General features: G+C 35.6%; 1 protein-coding gene across 1 annotated transcript; it reads left to right on the top strand.

Moving 5' to 3' along the window:
- The first annotated feature begins 8,207 nt into the window (after positions 1-8,207).
- On the top strand, positions 8,208-12,965 carry LOC127853675 (alpha-(1,3)-fucosyltransferase fut-5-like). Its single transcript, XM_052388378.1, has 2 exons — positions 8,208-9,747; positions 10,503-12,965. The coding sequence occupies exons 1-2, from the start codon at positions 8,602-8,604 to the stop codon at positions 10,560-10,562; spliced, it is 1,206 nt and encodes a 401-aa protein (XP_052244338.1). The 5' UTR covers positions 8,208-8,601; the 3' UTR covers positions 10,563-12,965.
- Positions 12,966-13,172: the final 207 nt, after the last annotated feature.

Here is a 13,172-nt window from a genome sequence, read left to right as displayed (position 1 = left end):
TGAAAGGGGTTTCTAGCACTTCTTTTGGGGACACAGCTTCCCGCAGAATTCTCAACACAACAAACATCATTGATCCATGTCACCTCTGTATGCAAAGACAAGCAAATAAAGTCAATACTGTCCTTAAATCACTGAATGAGAGAAGCATTTACCAAATAAAAAACAAAACTGGTTGCTGAAAGTGCCAAATTTTGTCAAAAAGATCTCTCTAATGTAAACGATGAAGGGGACACTCGCTACAACAATCCTACGTTTAAGTCGGACGCGACATCTTCTCAAGCCGGAACCATGACTGTAAGCATATTGTGAGAAAACAGTACAAAACACAAGCTAATTGTAGGGTAACAAGTAGCAAATCAACTCAGCTGTGCTGCATACATGATCAGGAACAAGGATAAACATGTTGAGTGCCAACTTCTGCTGCCAACAGAGCACGAGCTTTACGTGTCAGGACGCGGAATAATCGATACAAACTGCATGGGAATTGCACGACGGCAAGAGTTTGAGGGACCACAAAACTGATTAGGACAGTATTTCACACCTTAAGCATCATAAATGTGCTTATTTGCCTGTGTACATGATAATAAATTAGTATTATTACCTGTTTTACCATCAACAACCCTTATCCAGTGGCCCTCGGCTTAGTCGCAGAGATTCCTCTACCTAAAAAAGTCAAAATACCCAATAGAAATAGATATAAAATGAAGAAAAAACATGGATTTATGTATTTTAAGTGTATTTCTATGAATAACATGAGGTGATAAAGCTTGTTATATGCATGATTGTACTAAATATGAAAGCTGGCTCAGTTAAGCATCTGTTGCACTGTCAAAACTGTAAAAATGTCCGCCATTCCATGTAGGTGAAATGGGGCTCTGTTTGAATGTTCATGCTTTACGCACAAGCTATTGTTGCGTTACTGGATTGCGGAGTTCTTGGCGTTGAATTCTGACTTCTTGTAGCACAATAACGCTACGCGGTCAACCAAAATGCCTTTGAATTTAAGTCGGAAAGCAATTTAGCCCTTATTCGGCTATACAAGGGTGGGGGGTCAACTTGAAAAACAACTATTCCAGGTCAAATAATCTGAATTCATGCATTTAATGCACTAATTTTCTTCTCTTTTGCTAAGAAATGACCAAAAATCAGCTTTCCCAGTCATATTTTGCACTTGCAGATGATATTACATTTTTTACCTAAAGCTAGTTTAGGTTACAATATAGTAAAAGATTTCCTACACAAATTCAATGTAAAAGCAATAACTTTAACGAAAAATAAAGTCAAACTTTTGCGCAAAGAGACCCCCATAACCATACCTTTTCTCGAAGAGCATTCCAAGCCGAATTGATTTAAGCAATAAAAAAGATAGGTCACGCGGTATGTAAGAAAGAACTCGTCACGAATCAAAAGTCACTGTTTTACGGCCATCTATTTACCGGCTTCTATCCAGTTCATGAGGGTTTCCCGCCATCTGTCAAAGTCTTATGTAGTCTCCAATCTTCAGATAAAAGAGTGAATTTCTAGTAAACAACAATGTTTTCCCTGCCACATGCACACAGAAATATACTCAAATAAAGTCATGGCAAGTGACCCTACAGAGAACCGTGTCTTCAAATAAATGATGTTCATGTTTTTAGAGAGTATAGCATTGCACTCCAAAAAGATTTAGTATATTGTAACCTGTATCAATTTACACTTATCTACATGATTGTATGATGTGGCTTGCAAAGTTTCCCAGAGCCATTTTTGTTGCTCATAATGGGCGCAGGTTTGATTTTCCGGTTTTGGTTAGTGCATTGCTGAACACACACTGTTTTGAAACGTTTTGTAATTGTGTAAGCAGTTGTGTTGACTCTTTGCCGGTTTTTTTTTAAATTGTATCCTGGACAGTCACACAAACAGCAAGATCTAGTGAACGTGTTCTCCAGGCAACCTGCAACGCCCACAGTGCTCCTGATGATGTTGAAGCACTGGGATCTTTGCTTAAAAATGTAAAACTACTGACAATGTGGCCCACATCTTTACTGTGAATGCAATCCATAATTCAGTTTGTTTAAGTCATGAAAATCCTTAAAGGCAAAGAACAGTAGATTGTTAGACGTGCTTTTGCATAGAGGAACTCTAAAGCGATCAACAGCTGAAAACATTGCGGGATATGGACTGGCCTTGTGTCATTTGAAAGCCATATTTTCTAGTCCCGGAGAGGAGGACTTTAGGGATACTTTCATTGCTAAAAACAATGAGGGACTACCAAAAGTCACAAACGCAAAAAAATATTTTATCTGAAGTGGTCCCTTAAATCGGTCAGTTTTTCAGTGACGAAAAGTGACGAAACGAGATAATATGGCTTTCAAATGACACGCGGATAGTCAAAATCACGCAATGGCTTTATACCGATACAAAATTATGTACATCTAGTTGTCATTAATCTGGCTGTTTTTATTAAAATATAAGTTGTATATTATTGTTCTACATGTTTAAAGACACATGATAACTTAAACATCTTTATGCTACGTAATATTAGGACAACTTTGACATTTTGTGGTGAACTGCGCCTGAATTCATATGTTGCCTTTGACTTTAGGTGACCTTAAGATTGTATTATTAGCTCGGCTGTTTACGGAGAAAACTCCGAGGTATTGCCATAGCCTCTTCGTCGTCTGACGTTCGCCGTCGTGCTTAAACCCTTAAATTGGCTCTAAAATTAAAGTGCTTCCACCTACAACTTTGAAACTTCATATGTACATGTACCTTGATGAGTTCTACATGCCACGCCCATTTTTGGGTCACTAGGTCAAAGGTCAAGGTCGCTGTGACCTCTAATATTAAACGTTAAGTTTGCCTCTAACATCATAGTGCTTCCACCTACAACTTTGAAACTTCATATGTACATGCACCTTGATGAGCTATACATGCAACACCCATTTTTGGGTCACTAGGTCAAAGGTCAAGGTCACTGTGACCTCTAATATAAAACTTTAACTTTGCCTCTAACATCACAGTGCTTCCACCTACAACTTTGAAACTTCATTCGTACATGCACCTTGATGAGTTTTACACGCCCTCCCATTTTTGGGTCACTAGGTCAAAGGTCAAGGTCACTGTGACCTCTAATATAAAACTTTAACTTTTTCTCTTACATCATAGTGCTTCCACCTATAACTTTGAAACTTCATATGTACATGCACCTTGATGACATCTACACACCAAACCCATTTGTTGGTCACTAGGGCAAAGGTCAAGGTCACTGTGACCTCTAATATAAAACTTTAACTTTGCCTCTAACATCACAGTACTTCCACCTACAACTTTGAAACTTCATACGTAGATGCACCTTGATGAGTTCTACACGCCACACCCATTTTGGGTCACTTGGCCAAAGGTCAATGTCACTGTGACCTCTAAAAAAAATTCTGACAAGCTTTCGCAGCCGAGCGTGGCACCCGTAATGCGGGGCTCTTGCTAATGTATTATTATATCAATATCAATTCAAAGTTAGCTAAATTTCTTCACATGTCATGGTTTATAACTGTAGCTTTTAATAAGCAACTAGAAAACCCCCAAAAAGAAGTGATATACAAATTTATACTTAAATTCATTGCGTGAAAACGATTTGTGATAGGCATACTCAAAGTAAAATTTCTTGAGATAGGAACGGTAAAACTTCCTGAAATTCATTTAGTGTGTAGAAAATATGTTGTGTTAAATAAATATGTACAATATATGCATTTCATCACACTACAAGTGACATAAAACGTAATTAAAGTTTCTTGTCCCTGAACCATTTGTTGTCGTTTTTGCCATTTTATCCAGATAAGTGCATATATTATTGGACATCAAAGGCACAATTCCCTTACAATGACACTTTTTTTTAATTCTGTATCTACTAACAAAATCCATTCGAGTACGTTTATTAAGTTAATTGTCAAAATATATGTATATCCCATTACAAAAAACTATATATTTTGGATATAGGGTAAATCCACAGAAAACACCCAACCGAGTCAAGGGGTAGGTGTATTCAACCAAGTATAAACAGTTAACCGGCTGGTAAAAAGTTTTAAAATTTTGCAATTCGTTGTGATATACAATTTACTATGTGGAAATAAAAACAAAGAGTGTTTCTGGAAAGTACCCATTAGTCTCCCACTACCTTAATATCTTAGTAAGAAGGTGATTTTTCAAGCGGTTCCGTAGTGTTGTGGTTACACGCTCGCTTCACATGTGTGAGGCCCAAGGTTCGAGCCCCAGTAGAATCAAATTATTTTATTTGTGTTCTATGGTAACTATTTGTTTTGTATAGACATTTTAGTAAATATGCTGTTTTATTGTAACCATTTTTTGTTTTTATTATGCCCATGAAATAAATGTGTGAGAGGGTGGTGGGGGATTCGTAAACACATTAAAACTTTTACAGTGTTTTCATTTCAATGAGTACTCAACCCCTATTGTAAATGAGCAACGTAAGAATAAGTTCAGAATCATCTCCCCTTGAAGTTGAGAAAAATATGAAATTACGCTTACAAGATGAAGTATTTTTTTTAAAACCTACACAGTTCTGTTCCATTAATGAAAACTGCACACGGATGTCAGTAAAAAAATGGAAACCAATGTAAATAAAATGAACTATGAAATATGTGGGGGTTACAATACAAAATCATAGATAATGGTTATTTGAGAGTTATAACACAACATCATAGATAATGGTTATTTGGGGGTTATAACACACAATCATAAATAATGAATATACCAGTATTTTTTTTCTATTTTGTTTAAAATAATCGGCCAATATATTAATATTTACAGTAGAAAAAAAATCGTTCCATGTAACTTCACTGAGTGCCTTTTACACTGAAATTCCTGACGCCCTTTGAAGTTTTTCATCAATACTTATCTTGTATAATATAAAATAACATGAATGAGCAATCAATTGGATTTAACAACACAAATGCGAAACTAAATTTTAAAAAATGAATATGCTGGAAATCGGAATGTTTCCTTACATATTACATGATAAACAAATATTTTCTGGGAATGACACAAGTTTGGAATTTTAAGATGTCTGAAAATGTGTAAGAAGTCCAAAGATCAATGGTACTTGTACAATGATTAAACATTGATATGAATGGCTGGTTGAAAAATGAAGACATACATACCTGTTTCAAGCTTGGTATTTACGTCAAAACATGGCATTCCCCTGGTCTTGAGATGGTGCTGCTTTCCATAAGCAACCCGGTTGACTTCTCTACAGTCAGGGTTTTCACCAACAACGTACACATAACCACTGAGGCCCTTTTGTAGTTCTCCAACAATGTTATAATGTTAATGGGACACAGATTACAAAACTGACAATACTGTAATTTGTTTAGCAAAACCTCCAGCTCAATCAATCTTCTTCCATTCCCCACCCACTTCTGCTTACTCTTTTCTAGCTATAGGAACTTCAGCGTACAGTTTATATAGTATTGACAGACCTGTACGCTGAAGCCAACCCCATATCGAAAGTCAACCAGAGTCGTAACATATTTATGTCACGCTATAAATCAAAGACATTTCATTTTCTTGGATACATTTCTACACATATTGGTCAATGAATATAAATTACTGCATCGGGGCATATTTTAAGACTCAAATGTTTCAAATGCATCTTACAATAGATGAAAATAACTCTCATCAGCCTGAAATTCACAATTTTTACGCCATTGTCGCTATGTCACGTGACGAGTTTTCATTTGGATACTTTCGAATCGACCTTGACATTTTTTGCTGAAATTGTAAACATTACTTTCGTTTTCTGAAATCTATTATTTGTGATTAACAACTGACGTCTGGTTGATTAAAAGACTGATTTCAAAGTGAATCAGGTAATTTTAAATATTTTTTACTTTGAGTGTGTATTTACAACTCAATTTGTTTACAAAACAAGCAAGAATAATTTAAAATACCGGGAAATGTCATTCTGAATTTGAAAACACTTGAGCACATGGTATGTTACTAAAAATAGAAATAACGTCATATGAGCGTGAAATCTCGGGAGATTCGCATTTCAAGCATGTCAAGCAAAAATCATAAAAGCGATATTTAAAGTTATGGTAGCCAGAACTAACTCTTTTCACGCCATTTAGCAAATGCGAATAGCTTTTACGTGAGTCATTTTCACACTGATCTCCATCGCAGAGCTCGGTGAATGAATAATTGTGATCGTACAAAACGTTGTCGATCGGTGTTTGCTTCTTTTTCGATTTTTGCAAATTGCCCGCTTTTATTTCGCACTTTCATTTTGCTACGAAAATGTCAACAACCGTGACGTCATGCACACACATATTTTATAAAACGAATTAATTTAACTAATATTTTTATTGTATAGTTATTAAATCTTAAAGAGATAAGCAAATTTAACTCTTAAATAAAAAAACAGTGTTTAATTTCGTGTATTTAGTATAATTTGCGGACTTTACCGTAGATATCGCTTATAGCCGAAACGCTTTCCGAATACGGCGATATCGACCGACTATTCCTGATCTCATTAGGTACCTACTGCCTTAATATAAAAGATAGACGAAATCGACTCGGGATTAAGAATATTATTGACAACTTCACCTTTTGAAACGGGAAGCTTTTACCTCAATGGTTTGCTGGTCACGCGTTATTACGTACTTTGATCGGACAATTTTTTGAAACGTAAACAAAATAACTTTCAATACGAACTTACGAAATTGGTATTTAAATTGTATATAGTCCATGAAGATGATTTCTACACGATTTCATAATAACAGTCCCGTTTTATAAACATGATTTATGAGTGATTCAATATTTAGTATATGTTTTAATTATAATAGTGTCTACTTAATTATACAATATAAATATATTCTAGTATTACTAATTTCTATATAATTAAGTAAATGTTCTATGAAGATAGTGTTATGTCGCTTTAATGGAATTACCCTTTTTATTCATTTGCTTCTTAATATTAAATCACCTAAACTTGTTTTATTAGTAGCACAGCCCCATTAATATTTTTATTTAGTACTACCCCTGGAATTTGTTCACGTCATTATGTCATTATGGATTTTTGTGACGTCATACGACCGACTTTCCCAGTTGTAATCTACATGCATAGGTCATTGGGTTTATAACGTTCCATTTTATTTATATTTTCTCTCTGATAGGCGTTTCTTGTTTGATTTAATTATTTTTTATTTTTTTAGCAGTCACATAAACAACCAAGCTATGTAATATGGAATTTTTACACCCATTATTGCTGCTTCTTCCTGTATTCGCGCGATGATTATCTGAGATATTAACTCCATGATTCTATATTCTCAAATCTTTTCTATAAAGAAAGAATGTAGTTGACAATTGTTAATAGTTTTATTTGATCGTTCGTCAAAAAGTTGTAATTCTGTTACTCTTGTATCTTCAATGCAATTGAGTAATTAAATAGTAATTAAATTGAATGCGTTTTAATTCCCTTTTACTATTGTTTAATTTGAGTTACAATGCTATGACGTTAAATTTTATTTACACTTAAATGTATTATGAATATTGCTGGGCCAAGTGTGAGGTTGAGCGCTCTATAACCAGGTTTAAACCCCCAATGCTTTGCATTGACCGTTCCAAGGCGGTGACCCCAGCTTTATTCATATTTTGTGTTTATGTTGGTTTGTATTGCGCTGTATTGTGCTGTTTTGTACTGTTTGGGCAATCGGTCACTTGCCTTAAATAAAGGACCAACTAATTGTTTTTAATGAAAATTCAATACTGCTCCAGCAGCTGGAGTTTCACTTCTTTATATTACATAAATTGATATAATTTAATAATGTGTCTGTTTTGTATTCATTACGTCACACCATGAACTCGATAAACAGAAACGTTTTATTTATGTACACCATCGGGTTACAGAAGGACAAGTAAATGAATGATGGTTGTTTCATTTATTAATTTTTAATTTTGATGAAGTATGTCGGACGCGGACGCCAAAGCCGGTGCGATTTGGTAACTGCCTTTTCGTCGAACACTATAGCCGAAATCATGCATGCAGGTGTCAGGCACTTGCTATCGCATAGTTGGTATTGCTATCGCATAGTATTGTTAATATCCCAAGCCTCACCTTTTAACGGTATCATGCCCAACTGTTACACACATTCATGTATGAATGACAACTCTTCTGTGAAATTGAAACTTTCGATTTATGAAAAAATAAGTAGCGTCCCTTTCACACTATTGATTTGTCGATTTGCATATTGTATGTGCACACTTTAAACAAAGCAGCGAAGCGTATCAAATGCGGTTCAACAGATTATCAAATGCGGGAACGACTGAGATATACGTGGGATGTTATTAATAACTTAAGAATTGTAAAGCTGGGTAAAGGCTGATACCCGGATTGAGTAATATGAGTGCATAGGTATTGAAACGAAAGGTCGCAATAAAAGCAAGGCGATTTTAATAAGCAAGTCTATGGTATACACGTCGTTTAAGTGTTGACCAAACGTGACATCTTATCAAACTCCGAACACTTATGTGTGTGTGTGTGTGTGTAAATATGCGCAAATACTAAAATCGGAAGTGTGGAAAGGGAGGTTAAAATCTAGTACGTTCATGACGACAATGGTAAGGCTTTCGCGACTCTTAAGAAACCAAAAACGATATTTAGTCTATTTTGTTGTTATCGTAACGGCTGTATTGCTTTTGATCATTCTCAACGGTGGACACGGACTAGGAAATAACAATTATAAAACCGTATTTCCGAATGCTAACTTCCAAACTAAACGTGTTAAGAAAATATTGTTGTGGACTCCATTTTTTGGATCGTCTGTTATTGATTCATATAGAAAGTGTCTGCAGCAGTGCCCGGCGAAATGTGAAGTTACAGAGGATAAATCTCTGATTCGAGCAGTAGATGCGGTCGAGTTCCATTTGACTGATATCTGGACAAGGAAGTGGCGAATAGGCACTACAGAGACAATAACGTTTCCGGCCTATCGAAGCCCCGACCAGGTTTGGATTCTTCAAAACCTGGAGCCACCGCCTCATTTGTTTGGAAATATTCGAATTCTTAACGGCAAATTTAATTGGACAAAGTGGTATCGCACAGATGCGGATATCTTTGCTCCTTACGGTGTGCCATATAAGTTGGATCCCCAAGAAAAACAGCTCACACAAATTGTTCCTAAAAGAAATCTTTACCGCGAAAAATCAAAGGAGGCGACTATCCGTGTTGGAAATTGTTTTGATCCTGGGAGAAGGTATAAACTCATTGATGCATTAGAAAAACATTTAAGTGTTGATAAATATGGCTCGTGTTATAACAATCCATGTGGATCTTCAAAAGATCCGAGCGATATCGAGTGTTTAAAGATTATGAAAGAATACAAATTTTACCTTGCATTTGAAAACGACAACTGCAGAGACTATGTGACAGAGAAATACTGGGGATCACTAGATCGCGACCAAGTCCCGATAGTGAACTGGAAGAGCATGAATAGATCTCTTGTTATACCAAATTCTTACATAAACCTGTATGACTTTGAAAGTATAGAAAAGGCCGGTAAATACATAAAGAAAGTTGCTTATGACGAAGCCCTTTATAATAGTTACTTCGACTATAGACAACATTACGTCAATCGAGTGACCACGTGCAATGCGTGTAAGGTATGCACGGCGCTTCATGACGGCACGAGACTGGGGCAGGTATACGAGGATATTGACGGCTGGGTACGCGACGATATGTGCGAGAAAGTAGAGGTAACGTGTTCTTCTGTGGTTATAATGTATTTGCAATTTAACATCATTACAATGTTCTTTTTATACGTTTGATCTTGGAACGATAAACACAATTTACATTTAACAAAGAACTTTAACCATTTTTAATGCAAACACATTAAAGCAATCGTCTTAACACGGACATCGTCCAAACGCAAAATTTGTTATTTTTAATATGCAAGCACATCCTTGATTTCTTAGTTGTATAATTTTAAACGTTAACCACCAAAATGACGTTTGACAATGAAGTTCTTGTGTAACGTTTCTGGGCAACCAGTAGATTTGTAAGGCAAGTTGTGGGAAATGTTGTCGGCCCTTAGGATGTGGAATTGTATGACAAAAGAAGCTTGTAACTTTTATATATAAATGGTATTATGATAAAAAAATGTGTATTCTTCTTCGTAAAATACCATTTAGAGAGTGTTTTGCAACAAATGGATAAGTTAATAATTAATCTTAATTTAATTAAAATTGTTTTTATAATTGACACAACTTAATAAGTAACTAAATCATTTTTTTGGTCAAAATTAGGCCTTTTGTTTTCAAAATTAGGTCTTTTGTTTTCAAAATCAAGCTTATGTTATATCTTTTGAACATGGAAGTTTTAGCCAAATTTACCCTTAAAATAATTACTCGTATTTGTCGTGTTATAAAAGTATCTTAGTAACTTGGGGAAAATAGCATTATTTACGTCTGTAATCCACATTACCCGCACGTCATTAAATGTCTATTTGCAGAAGTTGAACAACTTTATGAAGAATGTACACGGCTGGTTGTTCTTCTTGTTTGGATTATGAAACAGTATTTGAAAATCATATATTCACAACTTCACGACAGGACACGACGAAACTGCGAACATAACTTCGATCTAGCCAAGGGCATCCCTGCGATGATATAAGTCAGAGTTTATGTAAGGTCTCCTCAGCGTCTACGCGACTGCCCTACGTGGGACCCTCCTGCATCTCCTCAGCGTCTACGCGACTGCCCTACGTGGGACCCTCCTGCATCTCCTCAGCGTCTACGCGACTGCCCTACGTGGGACCCTCCTGCATCTCCTCAGCGTCTACGCGACTGCCCTACGTGGGACCCTCTGGCATATAATCCAGTTAATAGTTTCATAGATGTTAGGACAAGATGATCCGATGCAATCAACTGTTCGAGTACATGAGTACCTCTTGGGCTTTTTCGGCTGGTTTGGAGGGCTATTTTGTTGTGAAGAATTCTTACGCCGTGAATTAATCAGTTTACAGACCTTTAAACACCGTTTGAACTATAGAGTTACAGCTGTTTGTATAGTGGTGGTAATGTTGGAACAAATGTGACACGTTTGCCTTGCATTAATTTCCAAAGACGATATTAACAAGGCATCTTAAGTTAAATTTAACATGTAATTATGAAGTACATCTACTCTCGTTTCGATAATTCCATAATTCCGTACAGAACATAGTTCAAATGCAATTTTGTACACTTAAAATTAACTATTATACAAATAATCTTCAAGTAATGACTAGAGTAAACAATTGTAATGTAATTATTTAATTTAGAAATGAAAAGTATTCCTTTATTGTACATGTTTGGGAAATGACTCAAGACGCTTCGGAAATAGGGTCACTGGCTGTCTCATACTCTTCAGTCCTCGAGCCAGGTAATTCTAAATATGACAAATTAGTGATTTTGATTTTTTTTTTAAACTAACAAATATGTCTACAATTTGTGTAGACCGTGATCTAATTCGTTTTACATGTACATCAACATTCTTGTAACATTAAATTGTCATACTCAAGATAAGTATTGATGCAAAGCATCAAATGGCGTCGGGAATTTCAGTGTAAAAGGCACTCAATGAAGTTACATAGAACGATTTTTTTCTACTGTCTTTATTAATATATTGGCCGATTATTTTAAACAAAATAGAAAAAGATACTGGTGTAACCACTATCTATAATTTTGTGTTATAACCCCCAAATAACCATTATTTATGATGTTGTGTTATAACCCCCAAATAACCATTATCTATGATTGTGGGTTGTAACCCCCAAATATTTCATAGTTCATTTTACTTACATTGGTTTCCTTTTTAGCTCATCTATTTTTTGAAAAAAAAATATTAGCTATTGTCATCACCTTGGCGTCGGCGTCCGGTTAAGTTTTGCGTTTAGGTCCACTTTTCTCAGAAAGTATCAATGCTATTGCATTCAAACTTGGTACACTTACTTACTATCATGAGGGGACTGGGCAGGCAAAGTTAGATAACTCTGGCGTGCATTTTGACTGAATTATGTGCCCTTTTTATACTTAGAAAATTGAAAATTTTGGTTAAGTTTTGCGTTTAGGTCCACTTTTTTCAGAAAGTATCAATGCTATTGCATTCAAATTTGGTACAACTATCATGAGGGGACTGGGCAGGCAAAGTTAGATAACTCTGGCGTGCATTTTGACAGAATTATGTGCCCTTTTTATACTTAGAAAATTGAAAATTTTGGTTAAGTTTTGTGTTCAGGTCCATTTTATTCCTTAAGTATCAAAGCTATTGCTTTCATACTTGCAACACTTACTAACTATCATAAGGGGACTGTGCAGGCAAAGTAATGTAACTCTGACTGGCATTTTGACAGAATTATGTGCCCTTTTTATACTTAGAAAATTGAAAATTTGGTTAAGTTTTGTGTTTAGGTCCACTTTATTCCTACAGTATCAAAGCTGTTGCTTTCAAACTTGCATCACTTATTAACTATCATAAGGGGACTGTGCAGACAAAGTTATGTAACTCTGACTGGCATTTGGACGGAATTATGGGCCCTTTATACTTAGAAAATTGAAAATTTGGTTAAGTTTTGTGTTTTGGTCCACTTTACCCCATAAGTATCATAGATATTGCTTTCATACTTGGAACACTCGCAAACTATCATAAGGGTACAGTAAAAGAACAAGTTGCATAACTCTGGTTGTCATTTTTACAGAATTATGGCCCTTTTTTGACTTAGTAACTTTGAATATATGGTTAAATTTTGTGTTTTGATCCACTTTACTTCTTAAGTATCAAGGCTATTGCTTTCAAACTTCAAATACTTTCATGCTATCATGAGGTTACTGTACCTGGCAAGTTGAATTTTACCTTGACCTTTGAATGACCTTGACTCTCAAGGTCAAATTATTAAATTTTGCTAAAATTGCCATAACTTCTTTATTTATGATTAGATTTGATTGATACTTCGACAAAACTACTCTTACCTGACATACCACAATAGACTCCACCCAAACCATCCCCCGTGCCCCCACCCCCCTCCGAAGACCCCACCCCCCCCCCCATTTTTTTTGAAACGGTTAAAAAACACAAATATTTATTTTTATTATTTTATGTTTGAAATACCGTCCAACCATCACACCCAATAATCCCCCCCTCCCCC

This window comes from Dreissena polymorpha, chromosome 1 (genome assembly GCF_020536995.1).
Source record: "Dreissena polymorpha isolate Duluth1 chromosome 1, UMN_Dpol_1.0, whole genome shotgun sequence".
Taxonomy (NCBI): Eukaryota; Metazoa; Mollusca; class Bivalvia; order Myida; family Dreissenidae; genus Dreissena; species Dreissena polymorpha.
The sequence above is the reverse complement of the archived record's forward strand: the minus strand, read 5'-3'. Positions and strand labels throughout refer to the sequence as shown.